Source organism: Pinus tabuliformis, chromosome 2_1 (assembly GCF_031772625.1).
Source record: "Pinus tabuliformis cultivar Carrire ecotype Pingquan chromosome 2_1, CPIR1, whole genome shotgun sequence".
Classification (NCBI taxonomy): Eukaryota; Viridiplantae; Streptophyta; class Pinopsida; order Pinales; family Pinaceae; genus Pinus; species Pinus tabuliformis.
The window spans coordinates 545,590,944-545,606,195 of NC_142299.1; the positions used below are offsets into that span (position 1 = coordinate 545,590,944).

Genomic DNA, 15,252 nt, shown 5'->3' on the forward strand with positions numbered 1-15,252 from the left:
TATATTCAAAGATTAATTAAATTTATACTCTAGGTAGAGGAATCATGGCAGAGCATGGCCCCTTTTGCCAATGTAACCAACCATCTATAGTTTGCTCGTCACCTAGAAAAATAAAAATAATTCACCATCTCCGTCAGTAATATAGTGAAACATAATTTAAACCCTGAAACATGAACACAAGTAACTGTATTAGTTGTCCTGGAGACCACCCACTTCACATCTGACGGTGAAACAATGCATTTTACAGGCACGGTTTTATGATTCTCGAGCTGAAGAGAGATGACTTCCAAGGGCTCCATCCCTTTGAGGTTTCTTGAAACAATATAATCAAGTTGCCCACATGATTAAATGACAATTTATTAACTGTAACCTCTTATTCCATGTTAATAACAAGAGTAATCCTCTTGCGTTTGATGCTAAGTAGTTTGTCATATATCACCCATGGAAAACTTATAAAATGGGGATCGGTAGTACCAGATCCTTTCAAATTTTTACGGCCCCAATAATCTGGGTGACATGTTACATGATACCCAGTTAATGCCCTGGCACTTTGCTTGTCAGCAAAGCTAGTTGCAGTGTTCTCGTAATCATGATAGCCATTTTCAAACCACCCCCTGCAGTGTTCTGAGAGACCTTACTGCATACATGATTGTTTCCTTTAGATCTCTATGCTTCCTATTACCATGGAATATTGACAAAGTTATGATGTATCCATTGATAATCTCCGCAACCCATAATAATCCATCAGTGCTGCCAACTTACATCCATACAATTTTTTGTGCACTAGAGCTTCACTGAGGTAGATTTCAAATCCCTTCACCTCCAAATTATTGTCATATTCCTTCCGAACAACTTCCTCTGTGAATGAGCTTATACAAATAGTCTATAATGCTTGTACATGTTTTGATTCATATGTTCATTTATCCTCTTTCTCCATGAAATCAAGAAATTCTTTTTGGTGTAAATTGGCAGGAACCCGCGCTGGAATACCATTTTTCAGAAAATCAACTACTTTTGAAAATAGCTCGGCTAACTGTAGACAACTTGCACTCTGAGTCATAGCTTGTGACAAGGCCATGGTCTCTACTTCAACTAGTTTTATTTCTTGGAGAAATAAGACATGTGGTTTCCTCAAATTCACTAATTATTTTACTTCTTTTACTACCTTTGGTTTGATGAGGTCTCCAAGTCCCCTAATATTCAACGATGTAATTTTCATTTAGACATTGAGAGAGCATACTTACCTCCTCCAGTGTTACATCTCGCATTTTCTTTGTTGCTCATGTTCCGAAGAAATTTTGTGATCTGAGGTTGGTTTCCAAGTTTGATAGTTTGCTTTGATTTAGCCTCTCTTGTATCTTTCTTAGAAAAACATGGTGGAAGCATTGTAAGGGATCCTCACTGTGAAAGAATGGAAGATATAATCAGTGAGTTGGAGCTTCTCAATGGTTTTCAAAAAAGGGTAAGTATACATGGAAAAATTGGAGATGTGACATTTCCCACATTGCAACAAAGTGGAAACCTGGGGATTACAGATTAGTAGAAAAGAGGATGGTACTTTGGGACACCAGGTCTACAGAAAGAAAACTCATACTGATAGCTATCTTCACGCTGACTCTTACCATCATCCTTCCCAAAAATCTGGCGTCTTAAACACTCTAGTTGTTAGGGCTTTCATTATTTCTGACCCGGATCACCTAAAAGAAGAGATTGAGCACTTAATCTCTCTCTCAAAAACCTTGGATACAAAGAATGGAGTATCAAGAAGGCTATAAGAAGAGCTCAGGATAAGGCCCTCTCCAAGCATCCTCCTGAAGACAAGAAAGAAGATTCTGGGAAGGTCTACCTTCCATTCATCCAGGGGATTACAGATAAGATTGCAAAAATTTTAAGGAAGAAGAACATAAACACTCAATTTACAACAAGTGGAACTATAAGGCAGATGATGAGGTCAGTAAAGGATAACATTGATCCTCAACAACTCAAGGGTGTGTATAAGATTGACTGCTCTTGTGGTAAGAGTTATATTGGGGAAACAGGTCGATCTCTGAAAATAAGACTAAAGGAGCACGTGGCTGATATAAAGAATGAGAGATCCCGTACATCGGCGCTTGTGGAACACTCGTCCAAAACCAAACGTCATGTGTGTGTGGAGGACGCTAAAGTGATTGCAAGAGAGAATAATTATCAGAAAAGAAAAATCAGAGAGGCCATCGAAATTATGAAATTTCCTCAAAACCTCAACAGGGACAATGAGAGTGAAATTAGTGGAAATTGGCTTCCCCTGATCAAACAAATAAACCCCTCCAGGGCTTTGGAAGCATAGTATCAGGGTCTCTTAATAAAAATAAAATTTAACTAGATAAATTTAATTAGATTAATTAAATCAAAATTAATTAATTAAATTAAAATTTTATTATTTAATTAATTATACTAATTTAATAAAAATTGTAATTAATTCTAAATAAGAATTAAATAAAATTTCTCAAATAATTAATAATAATAAAATAAAATAAAATTAATTAATTAATTAATTAATCGATCACTTAATTAATTAATTAATTAATCAATCAATTAATTAATTAATTAATTAATTAGGCAATGAAGGCTTAATAGGTTAAAATGGTAAATATCAAAAATTAATTAAAAAAAATTATGGTTATAATTAAATTAAATAAAGTTAATTAATCAATAAAGTTAATTAATCAATAAAATTAATTAATCAATAAATTTAATTTAATTAATTAATTAAATAAAAATAAAATTAATTAATCAATAATATTAATTAATCAATAAATTTAATTTAATTAATTAACTAAATAAAAATTAATTAATCAATAAGATTAATTAATCAATAAATTTAATTTAATTAACTAATCGAATAAAAATAATAGGAAGAATTATAAATCAATCATTTAATTAATCTAAATAGATGAATTAAATCAAAATTAATTAATTTAGTTATTCTATTCTAATTAAAATAAGAATTAAATAAAATTAGCTAATTAATTAAAAGAATTAATAATAACCAAGGATTAACATTGGATTAATAAATAATTAAGATTATAAATTAATCTAATTAAATTAAAGTAATTAATTAAAGTAATTAATTAACTAATTAATTAGAATGGTAAATAACAATAAATTAAATTAATTAATCAATTAAATTTAAATTAATTAATTAAATGAAAATAAAAACAATAAGTAAGAATTATATTAATTAATTAATTAATCAAATTAAATTAAATAAAATTAAAATTTGTTAAATTAATAAAAACAGTTGGAAGGAAATGAAAATTAAACTTATTCATGAATGAGATATATCAATTAAAAAATTTAGGTTCTAGGTAAATTAAGAGGAATAATTAATTTGGAAATTATAATAATATAAATAAATAAAAATAAATGAGAAAAAAATTATGCTTTTTAAAAAATAGGGTTGTAGGTTTATTTATACCTAGGTCATTATAGCTCTTCTGTCAATAAGTTTTCATTCATATTCTTTCTGATTTAGTCCTGATGATGGACCCCTTTGGGGTTTGAAACGTCGACGGAATGAACATGAAACTGTGGATAATCCGGATCATACCACTGCAAAAAACTACCACATAAACTTAAAATCTAAATAAACGAATTTTTTTAATTAAAACGTGTAACATAAATTTCCTAAACACCTTTTCAATGAGGTAATAAACTACTTGTATATTGAATGTGCATACTTTATTTGTCCATGCGCATTTCTAAAGCATGATTACGCTGCTAAATAACATGTGTTTACTTTCCCATGGGTTTAATCACTATGTTGCACTTTATCGATCTATCTTAAACCATGTTGACCTAAAAAGCTTTACTCTGTGTACCATGGACCATTAGTCTGATTCTGATTCAGTTAACTCGCGGTTATGCATGACGTTAATAAAATCAATGTGACGGCCCCGCGTAGACCTGTTATAAGCGTGATTTAAGTTTATTAATTATTAATATTCGTTTCTTCACAATGTCACATTACTCCATCTAATTAAACGTACCTTCCTCGTCATCATCATTCACTTTCCGATAAGCACAGGCTATGTGGTCGCCGCAGCCACTCTGGAAGCTGCACGAACGCGTTGTCCATTCGGTTAACGATGTCAAATTAGCCCACCTCCGATCAAACACACCTTCCTCGTCAGTCTTCTCTATTGGATAAGGAGAGACCATGCAGGCACACCGGCCGTTTGGAAACCGCGCACGCGTGAACGCTGTTTCCACACGGTATAGCGTGTTTAATATTCAACTCTGGCTATATATATACCGGACTAATTCCCTACCATTCATTCATGTAATCTAATCTGCTCAGGAATTTGAGTATTGTCAGCGGGTAAAAGTCATTGTCTGCATTTCCTTACATTGCATTGGGATCTACAGATTTGATTATTGTAAGGGTATATAAGTGGTTTTCGAATTTCCTTTCAAACCGTTGTAATTGAAATCAATTTCGGAAAGCATGTCTGAGAATAAACACCATCACTTCCACCATCACAAGAACCAGAACGCCAACTCGGAGGCGACGCCGTACGAGAAACCGATGAAGGAGGAGAAGCACCATAAGCGAATGGAGCATTTAGGTGAACTGGGAGCAGTCGCTGCTGGAACGTTTGCACTGGTACTATATATATATCTCTCTTATTCTGTAATTTTTAGTAAGTTGATAAACTAAATCAGGTTTATAGAGTTTACCTATACAATTATAGGATTACTAATTCTCTCATTGGGTATGCAGTACGAGAAACATAAAGCAAAGAAGGATCCAGAGAACGCGCACAGCCACAAGATTGAGGAGGAGATTGCAGCAACAGCTGCAGTGGGAGCTGGGGGCTATGCCTTCCACGAGCATCACAAAAAGAAGGCAGCCAAAAAGGAAGTAAAAGATCACCATTTCTAGCCACCTGCGCCCCGTACCTATGCTTTAAAACAGTTTTCATTCTTTCGCTGAAAAAAGTCATCCGTCATGTTCACACTGGCTTCAGCTTCATTCGTTCATTGTATCTCTTTATGATCCTAATAAGCATTTTAACGTAAATACTTAATAGTATTGTGATGCTGTTATTGTTATTACTATTTGTATGGTGATTCTTAGTCCACCAACACCTCTATTCCAATTCCATACCTCCAAAATTCCGAAATCAATCAATTCCATACCTCCAAAAACTGATTTAACATACTAGTCAACCTAATTATACCATTGGGAATGAAAGATACTTCTTAATATTTTTCGACTTGGGAAAAATGGTTTTTTTTTTATCTAAATGCATTTATAATTAAAAATCGATTGTGTCTTTTATAATTGACTATATATTGATGAAAATTACATTCCACTACATTCAAAAAAATATTTTATAAAAAGTACATATCTTCCAAACTTTATTTTGCAAATGCAAAATGTTTGGTTATTTATCAAATGTCTAGATGTTCATTCACATTCCTCACTTTCCCATGACAAGTGGCTTAGCCCTTAGGAATGTGGACTACTAAAATGCCCTCTCATTCTCGTTCTCCTCCACTCTTGGAATAAAAAAATCCAAAAAATATGATACCCCATTTATGGCCCATCATCAAAGCCCTTAATTCACTATTGTATTTCAACTTCAATTCTCCCTTTAGATGTTTAGCTTCTTGGAGTTAGATTTGGGATTTGGGTAGAGAATATTAGGTTTTTTTAGCCTAGGTAACTTTAGCATTTGTGGCGAGGGTTTGAGAAGAGCTTTTGCTTGGGACTGAGAGTGGTGGAACTTCTGCTAAGTGGTGGAACTTTCAGTAAGATCGAGTGGTACCAATGGAATGATTATGTTGACAACAATGAAATGATTCTCGTAAATTTTTGGATTTTGTAACAACAATGGAATGATTTCAGATTTTGCCATTGGTAAGGGGCAAGGGCAAACCAGCCATATATTGTGTCATAAATGCCCTTGCCAGCTATGTATGTGGTGCAAACTTGGGATGGCATACATATCCATAGGCATCGGACTCCGGCGGCCACCTCGCGTTTCCGATGACCCACTCGTGACCCACCCTGTCTCTTTCAATAACATAATTCTGAGAAATACTTTCGCGCGCCAATTTAACTCTACAACCAGAACCCGTTTTCTCTGCAACCCAGTGCCCGCAGGACTGAAGCGCTGCGCGCATTGAAACTCTGCAACCCAGTGCCCGCCGGACTGAGCTCTGTTACCTCCTGGTAAATTGAGGAACACTACTAGAATAAATTGAGGAACACTACTAGAAATGCCTGATAGTTTTGTATCACCATATGGTTCCCTGGCCACACAATTGGAATTACCATCCAACCTTCTATCAAAACCAGTGCTGCCAGAAGTTGTCGTCTGGACACTTGAAACACGTTGCACATGTTCAGCTGGTTTGGCAAATGCCCATTGCATAAGTCGGTTACTTCTGGAGACAATCTCAAGCAATTTTGACTGGGATACATCTGAGGTAAATTTTGCACCTGCCAGATTGACTTCACTGGATTTAGCAATTGATGAAGCTGATTTCAACTCACTCTGTTTGACTCCTTGCAAAGGCGTTTGAAAATTTATATTGTTGGCTGACTGTGAACTCATAGATAGAGGAACAGGTAACCCAGTAGATTGCGACAGAGATACTAGTCCTGTAGATTGAGCAACTGTTGCAACTGTAGATTGAGCCAAGGTCTGTTGATCCTTGATCTCCTCACGCAATAACAAAGCACCAGGAGGAGCTTCAGCTGTAACAAAAAAGAAAAAAACACGTTGTTATGCAATCGCATACCCGCCATGGCCTTATATAACAAAACGAGCCAATTATATATATATACTCTTTGTCAGCTCAAAATTTATAACCAAAAATAAATAATCAAAATACAAGCATTATCCAAAAGGAAAAAGTGTACTGTAGATGTTATGAAATCAGAGTAAACAATCTCAGGGATCTGAGCAATTGTAAATAGTGTGATCTTATGAAATAAGAGTAAACAATCTCAGGGATCAATGCTCAGAGCACTAGTTTGGTGACTTGCGGGCCTAAATGTTAAGTTCTAGTAGATTCGGACAAACAATCAAGGGTGAATGTTCACTCCTAACAGTCCAGGCCAAAAAAATCATATAGCAGTCGAGGCCAAAAATAATCATTTATACAAGTCCCTGGGGGAGTAGCTTCATGTGTCTACAAGCTGGTGTTGCACATCCACTTGCTAATATTGTGTATGTAATTGTGGTTATCCATATATCAGTTTAACTTGAAGTAACCATTTTTCCTTTTTCTGTTACTAGTCTCATAATTCAAGAATGCTTACACAGCCTTGTGAATGATCCGCATTAAGTAGCCAGAACTTATTATTATTAAAAAATGTTAATGGAAACCTCTAATTTATTGCAGTGTAATAGAAAAGAGCATACAGTTTGTATATAGAAATTTATAAGCATATTGATGCACTTTTACTGTTCAGCTTCATCTCTCCTTCAAACTTTCTTTCAAATCATTTCAAGGATAGTGATCCAAAAAGTGCTCATAACCAAAATCGCTATAAGTTAAATCAAAAGTGACTAGATGAAAGTCCAGTTCAGAGTTAATGGAAACCTATAAGTTAAATCAAAAGTGACTAGATGAAAGTCCAGTTCAGAGTTAATGGAAACCTCTAATTCTGAGTTTGTCAGCACTGTTATGTTATTCACCCCATTGTGTTTTGCCTCTTTTAAACCTGCAACAAGTGTAATGTAGTATGCTTCGTTATTGGTTGTCTTTCCTTGCACTTCCCATATTCTATAAATCACATGATTTTTTGTCCCATTGTGAAGGACAATTTTTAAAGATGCTTGACCCGGATTGGGGCGGCATGATACTTCAATGCATAGTGTCCACTTTTCCACCATTCCGTGGGCTTAGAAGCACTGCATAGTGACAACAACAAAAGAGATTCATGTTAGAATACTTTAACATGACAAAATATACTGATTGAAATTGATTATTTTTATGCTACCTCAAGTTTGAATGCACATCCTTGAAAAATAACAGAAAATACCATATCATTGATAAGACTTAGAGGATGCACATCCTCAGCATCATCAAGTGTCAGAGACACCTACACCTAACTTTCCTAATGTGTCTCGGTGGTACAACCATATCAGTGCCCTACTGGCTTCGAGGTACTGTTTTCTTACGATATACAGATGTTAACAGTAAGAATTTGGATTTGCTTAGTGCGCTTTAGCATTGTTGTTTGATTACACACGGGATGTGCATGGTTGGTGAGCTGGGTTTGATTCTATGGTCAGTGGGATGCATTTGATGAAGTGTTTTAGGGCTAAAGATCGGTAAGGTGCTTCTGTTGAAGTGTGATCTGGTTAAAGGGTAATGAGCTGAATTGGTTGGCGTGCGTTTAGGCCAATGGCTAGTCGGTTGAACTGTTGAAGAGTATTTCAGTAGATAGCAGTTGGGGAAGCTGGTTTTTCCCTGGTTTTCTTTTATTTTGATTGTTCCCTAGCAAAGGTCAAGGCTCAAGTAACGTTCTTTGCCTTTTAGGCACCGAGAACCGGCATTTATATTGTGGCCAGGTGAGTTTGCATCGGCCAATTCTGAATTTTTGGTCATCGCCGGCTATCCATTTACGATTTGCCTTTGTTCTATGGGTACTATGATATTATGGTCACTTTTTAAATAACTTCAACCAAAAGGATCCAACAAAATCCCTCAAAAGGGAGGGGTTGTACTGTCAAATGCCTTTAGGACACCTTAGCATTTATTCTAGTGAAGGTAGAACATACATGTAGAGATTGTTGGGGATTTGCTTTGTATATAATTGTCTGTGAGTGTTGGTTAGTGCCCTGCCGTGAATGAAATGAGTGGGTATTGGGAGCTAGGATAGATGATTTTAGAGCGTTAATTACTGATTTGCAGTAATAAATCGGGTTTTGGCCATCGAGAATAGGGACTGTGGTTTTGGGCTGTATTAGAAGTTGGTTTGGCATAGGTTTAAGTGGGTTGTAGTAGAAGTGGGTTTTGCCTGATGGTTCATTGGACTCTGCATCTGTTGGAGTGTGTTGGTTGCATTTACGTTGCCTAATTGAGGATACCGTCAGCGCCTAATTCTCTATAATGGGTAAATGCTTTTACCTTACTGTTGTTCATTATGGGGAAATAAGTGATCCTAATTCATGTCTTTCTATATTGCATTTCACGATTATGCAATTCCTGAGAACGTCTGTTGCAAAATGATAATAATTTGGGATTCCAGCATCCGTGAGTAGTCTTCATATATTGTATGCACATGTGTTGTCTCTTGTTGCAATAAATCTTAACTAATGGCCGTTCACTTACCAAGTTCATTTTGCTTGTCTTATTTACCTTACAAAATAATTGTTCTCGTGACAGTTTTCCTGGTGAGCCTATCGGTGTAGAAATAGGAGCAGCTCCAACAGCTGCACCGGTTACGGAGAGTACAACTGAGGTTTGTATCTTGTGCTGTAATCAAAATTTCGTTAGTGAGATTTATTATATTTTTAAATGAAAACACACTTGTTTTTGGTAAAATTGAAAATTTCTTATTTAGAAGATACACATATTACATGCAAGAGAAGGCTTGTAGGCGTGTCCTATTTAACTTTCTAACATTCTATTCCTTTAAGCAAAGGTAACTGCAACTATATTTATTGTTTATAACGTTTTCATTATATTCTGGGAATGCCAGCACTAATTAAGATTTTCTTTTAGATTTCTCATAGCCCTTTTCCGTCTTCCAGTGGATTCTCTTTAGAAATCGTTGCTTTTACCAAATTCATTTGACTCTGGTATTCTCACCCTTGTCATTTTTCTTCCCTCTCTGTGAGAAAGAGTGAAGAAAGAGATTTTTCCATGATTTGGGATATATTCTTAGCCTCACTGCAGAAAAACACCTCTATATCTATAAATTACAAAACCTCACTCAAGGTAATGTAACTGGCTTTTAGAGAGGAAAACTTAGCAATGGGGATAGCTTTATTATAGATATTCCTTCTGGGTAGAGTGGCCCAAATCTCATCTTTGTGAAACTGCTTAGCTCAGGGATGGGCCAATTTCCTGAAACTGTTTACAGCAACAATGGGCAAATTTCCTTCAAATTACCGAACTAATTTTGAAATGTAAAATATTAGAGAAGCTATTTGGCCAGCTGCAATTGCAGGTTGGAGAGTTGTCCTTCAAATGTTTTTTTTTTTAAATTGTTTCCTTCTTTTATTTTAATTTTATAGTTTATTAAAGTTGGTTTTGTTCATGTAAAAATTATCCAAGCCACGTTAATGGCTGGATGGAAGGTTGTTTACTAGGATGGTATTCCACCAAACAATTCCTTACATCGTACAGTGATGGATCTGGAAACCCTCTCGATGAAGGTGTGTTTTTGAAAAGTTGATATTGATGGCAGCTGTGTCCTTAGAAGTTAGTAGGAAATTTAAAGCTGTTTGAGCTACAACTTCATGCCCCTTAACCTGCTTTTTCTCTCTTTTCTCTGTATCCATTCTGCATCCACATTGACATGAAAGTGCAAGCATTTCAGGCTGGTAATGATCTGATAAAAATACTTTTAAGTTGAATTATAAATTTCTTACTGGGATTAATGTGTTTAGTACTATATAATCCATCAATAAAAGGCACGTCCAGGCCCTTGTAGACCAGGACCTACAGTATCAAACTATGAATTCTATTCTCTGTTTTGATTTTGGGAGGTCTTTGGCTACTTCACAATCTTATTTTTTATGTTCTATGCTAATCCATAAATGAATATCTGTTTATTAGTTGTAAATAATTTTTGTTATTTTTTAGTTAACACAAAGAATGAAACTTTGGTTCTGTTAGACCTACTTATTTCTAACTTCTCATTGACAATTATTTAGATTACACTTATAACCTATCATGAGTTATTTAGGATTATAGTGGCACATTTGACTTTATGATCTAGAAAATTTACATCTTATTTCATGGTCATGTACTGAGAATTTAATGACTTGTTGTCAGTCTCCTCCTAAAGATGAGGAAGATGATGATGACTTGGACCTCTTTGGTGAGGAGACCGAGGACGAAAAGAAGGCAGCACCAGAACGAGAAGCATCTAAAAAAGCATCAAGCAAAAAGAAAGAAAGTGAGCATCTATTTGTTTACTTAGACCTTGTTTCTTGAACCATTTTTATAAATGTCTAGATGCATTTGGCTTATCCGACTGAAAATTATGTGCCTTCAGGCCCATCTATTGATGTGGCTGTATCTGTGTTTACAAAGTTATCCGTTGACGTGGTTGTATCGACTGTTTACAACATTAACAAGTGGAAAGTCTTCTGTGCTCATTATCTAAACTTAATACCAAGCTATCTTTATTGATTGTGATAATTCCATATACATGAATGAATAGGGAATAAGGTGGGTTTCTGCAGGATACCCTGTTCTGATATTTTTGTTAACAATTTATATCTACAGATAAAAGGTTATGGGTTCCAAGCACTCCGGTGTTCTCCAGCTTGGTGTTTTGGTTAAAATCCATGCCTATGAATTTTATCTCCTTCAGCAGTCTTTCTTGATTGCAACAGCTCCTGATATCGAGAAAATCTTAAATAACTACTGATATCGATTTAAAACCTGGAGAAATCTTTAATCACGCCTGCTAAACTAGAGTAACGAATTTTCGGATCACCGAGAACCTTTAGATATTCAACTTCGAAATTTTAAGCGCGCTCAGAGGGAGAAAACGAGGTTGCAGAGGCAAGAAAATGTTTAGATGCAAAATTTAAATGTTGTTTCTAATGCATTCTCGTATCTAAAATTATCTGTGCTGAGCATGTCAGATGGTAAAACAATTTTCATATAACAGTGAACTAATCAGGGGGCGCCCGAAAATGAAGGCACGACGTTGATGAAGCCATGGCGTTTGTTTATGGGTTTCAACCCATCTCATTCTGCCCACTTCACTCCCAAATCCTAAGAAGAACCCACCGTTGAATAAGTGTAGAAATGATTGAATAGAAGATGAAAGGCGGAATAAGTGCCAGATTTCGCAGCAGACAAATAGCAGACTTGTCAAATGTACAAAGTCTTATGGAATTTTAGATTGCAGAGAAATACCTGTGATCGCAGAGCAGTCGTAGAGCACGTAGCAGAGGACATGCGAAGCAGGATGCAGCGGTTGTTAGCAACGGATGCGCAGAGCAGGTTGCAGAGCCATCGGCGTTCGAAAATCAATTTTAATGAAATGGGCGCGAGGGAAGAGTTTCATTTGAAAATGGATCCCGTGCGCTGACGTGGATAGCGGGAACGGAGGGACGGGGCGGGCGGGCCCTCGTTGGTGGGTCCCGGGTATGTCACCGGAAACGCGAGGTCGCCCGCCGGAGTGTTTATGTATGCCATCCCAAGTTTGCACCACATACATAGCTGGCAAGGGCATTTATGACACAATATATGGCTGGTTAGCCCTTGCCAATGGACAACGCGTTCGTGCAGCTTCGAGAGTGGCTGCGGCGACCACATAGCCTGTGCTTATCGGAAAGTGAATGATGATGACGAGGAAGGTACGTTTAATTAGATGGAGTAATGTGACATTGTGAAGAAACGAATATTAATAATTAATAAACTTAAATCACGCTTATAACAGGTCTACGCGGGGCCGTCACATTGATTTTATTAACGTCATGCATAACAGCGAGTTAACTGAATCAGAATCAGACTAACTGGTCCATGGTACACAGAGTAAAGCTTTTTAGGTAAACATGGTTTAAGATAGATCGATAAAGTGCAACATAGTGATTAAACCCATGGGAAAGTAAAAACATGTTATTTAGCAGCGTAATCATGCTTTAGAAATGCGCATGGACAAATAAAGTATGCACATTCCAATATACAAGTAGTTTATTACCTCCTTTAGGAAATTTATGTTACACCTTTTAATTAAAAAAATTCGTTTATTTAAATTTTAAGTTTATGTGGTAGTTTTTTGCAGTGGTATGATCCGGATTATCCACAGTTTCATGTTCATTCCGTCGACGTTTCAAACCCAAAGGGGGTCCATCATCAGGACTAAATCATAAAGAATATGAATGAAAACTTATTGAGAGAAGAGCTATAATGGCCTAGGTATAAATAAACCTAGAACCATAATTTTTTTCTCATTTATTTTTATTTATTTATATTATTATTATTTCCAAATTAATTATTCCTCTTAATTTACCTAGAACCTAAATTATTTTAAATGATATATCTCATTCATGAATAAGTTTAATTTTTCATTTCCTTCCACCTGTTTTTATTAATTTAACAAATTTTAATTTTATTTAATTTTATTTGATTAATTAATTAATTAATATAATTCTTACTTATTGTTTTTATTTTCATTTAATTAATTAATTTGAATTTAATTGATTAATTAATTTAATTTATTGTTATTTACCATTCTAATTAATTAGTTAATTAATTACTTTAATTAATTACTTTAATTTAATTAGATTAATTTATAATCTTAATTATTTATTAATCCAATGTTAATCCTTGGTTATTATTAATTCTTTTAATTAATTGGCTAATTTTATTTAATTCTTATTTTAATTAGAATAGAATAACTAAATTAATTATTTTGATTTAATTGATATATTTAGATTAATTAAATAATTGATTTATAATTCTTCCTATTATTTTTATTTGATTAGTTAATTAAATGAAATTTATTGATTAATTAATCTTATTGATTAATTAATTTTTATTTAGTTAATTAATTAAATTAAATTTATTGATTAATTAATCTTATTGATTAATTAATTTTATTTTTATTTAATTAATTAATTAATTAAATTTATTGATTAATTAATTTTATTGATTAATTAACTTTATTTAATTTAATTATAACCATAATTCTTTTTAATTAATTTTTGATATTTACCATTTTAACCTATTAAACCTTCATTGCCTAATTAATTAATTGATTAATTAATTAATTAATTAATTAAGTGATTGATTAATTAATTAATTAATTAATTTTATTTTATTTTATTTTTCTTTTATTTTATTATTATTATTATTTGAGAAATTTTATTTATTTCTTATTTAGAATTAATTACAATTTTTATTAAATTAATATAATTAATTAAATAATAAAATTTTAATTTAATTAATTAATTTTGATTTAATTAATCTAATTAAATTCTAATTAAATTTATCTAATTAAATTTATCTAATTAAATTTATCTAATTAAATTTTATTTTTTTAAGAGACCCTGATACTATGCTTCCAAAGCCCTGGAGGGTTTATTTGTTTGATCAGGGGAAGCCAGTTTCCACTAATTTTACTACCATTGTCCCTGTTGAGGTTTTGAGGAAATTTCATAATTTCGATGGCCTCTCTGATTTTTCTTTTGTGATAATTATCCTCTCTTGCAATCACTTTAGCGTCCTCCACACACACATGATGTTTGGTTTTGGACGAGTGTTCCACAAGCGTCGATGTACGGGATCTCTCATTCTTTATATCAGCCACGTGCTCCTTTAGTCTTATTTTCAGTGATCGACCTGTTTCCCCAATATAACTCTTACCACAAGAGCAGTCAATCTTATACACACCCTTGAGTTGTTGAGGATCGATGTTATCCTTTACTGACCTCATCATCTGCCTTATAGTTCCACATGTTGTAAATTGAGTGTTTATGTTCTTCTTCCTTAAAATTTTTGCAATCTTATCTGTAATCCCCTGGATGAATGGAAGGTAGACCTTCCCAGAATCTTCTTTCTTGTCTTCAGGAGGATGCTTGGAGAGGGCCTTATCCTGAGCTCATCTTATAGCCTTCTTGATACTCCATTCTTTGTATCCAAGGTTTTTGAAGACAGAGGTTAAGTGCTCAATCTCTTCTTTTAGGTGATCCGGGTCAAAAATCCTGAGAGCCCTAACAGCTAGAGTGTTTAAGACGCCAGATTTTTGGGAAGGATGATGGTAAGAGTCAGCGTGAAGATAGCTATCAGTATGAGTTTTCTTTCTATAGACCTGGTGTCCCAAAGTACCATCCTCTTTTCTACTAATCTGTAATCCCCTGGTTTCCACTTTGTTGCAATGTGGGAAATGTCACATCTCCAATTTTTCCAAGTATACTTACCCTTTTTTGAAAACCATTGAGAAGCTCCAACTCACTGATTATATCTTCCATTCTTTCACAGTGAGGATCCCTTACAATGCTTCCACCATGTTTTTCTAAGAAAGATACAAGAGAGGCTAAATCAAAGCAAACTATCAAA

The 15,252-nt window shown here is 34.3% G+C and overlaps 1 protein-coding gene and 2 long non-coding RNA genes across 3 annotated transcripts; 2 read left to right on the forward strand and 1 right to left on the reverse strand.

The window, feature by feature from the left end:
- Window positions 1–4,342: 4,342 nt before the first annotated feature.
- On the forward strand, window positions 4,343–5,012 carry LOC149201465 (abscisic stress-ripening protein 3-like). Its single transcript, XM_089399737.1, has 2 exons — window positions 4,343–4,645; window positions 4,763–5,012. The coding sequence occupies exons 1-2, from the start codon at window positions 4,487–4,489 to the stop codon at window positions 4,922–4,924; spliced, it is 321 nt and encodes a 106-aa protein (XP_089255863.1). The 5' UTR covers window positions 4,343–4,486; the 3' UTR covers window positions 4,925–5,012.
- Window positions 5,013–6,512: 1,500 nt separating this feature from the next.
- Window positions 6,513–12,381, reverse strand: LOC149201466 (uncharacterized). The gene is made up of 2 exons (XR_016253434.1): window positions 12,106–12,381; window positions 6,513–6,748 (listed from the first exon to the last, which is right to left on the reverse strand). It is a non-coding gene; the product is annotated as an uncharacterized LOC149201466 (long non-coding RNA).
- On the forward strand, window positions 8,101–11,331 carry LOC149201467 (uncharacterized). The gene is made up of 4 exons (XR_016253433.1): window positions 8,101–8,165; window positions 9,391–9,466; window positions 11,008–11,131; window positions 11,314–11,331. It is a non-coding gene; the product is annotated as an uncharacterized LOC149201467 (long non-coding RNA).
- Window positions 12,382–15,252: the final 2,871 nt, after the last annotated feature.

Coding starts and splice junctions, on each gene's coding strand:
- LOC149201465 (XM_089399737.1), top strand. CDS start 4,487: ATGTCTGAGAATAAACACCATCACTTCCACCATCACAAGAACCAGAAC. Junction 4,646..4,762: donor CTGCTGGAACGTTTGCACTG/GTACTATATATA, acceptor TTGGGTATGCAG/TACGAGAAACATAAAGCAAA.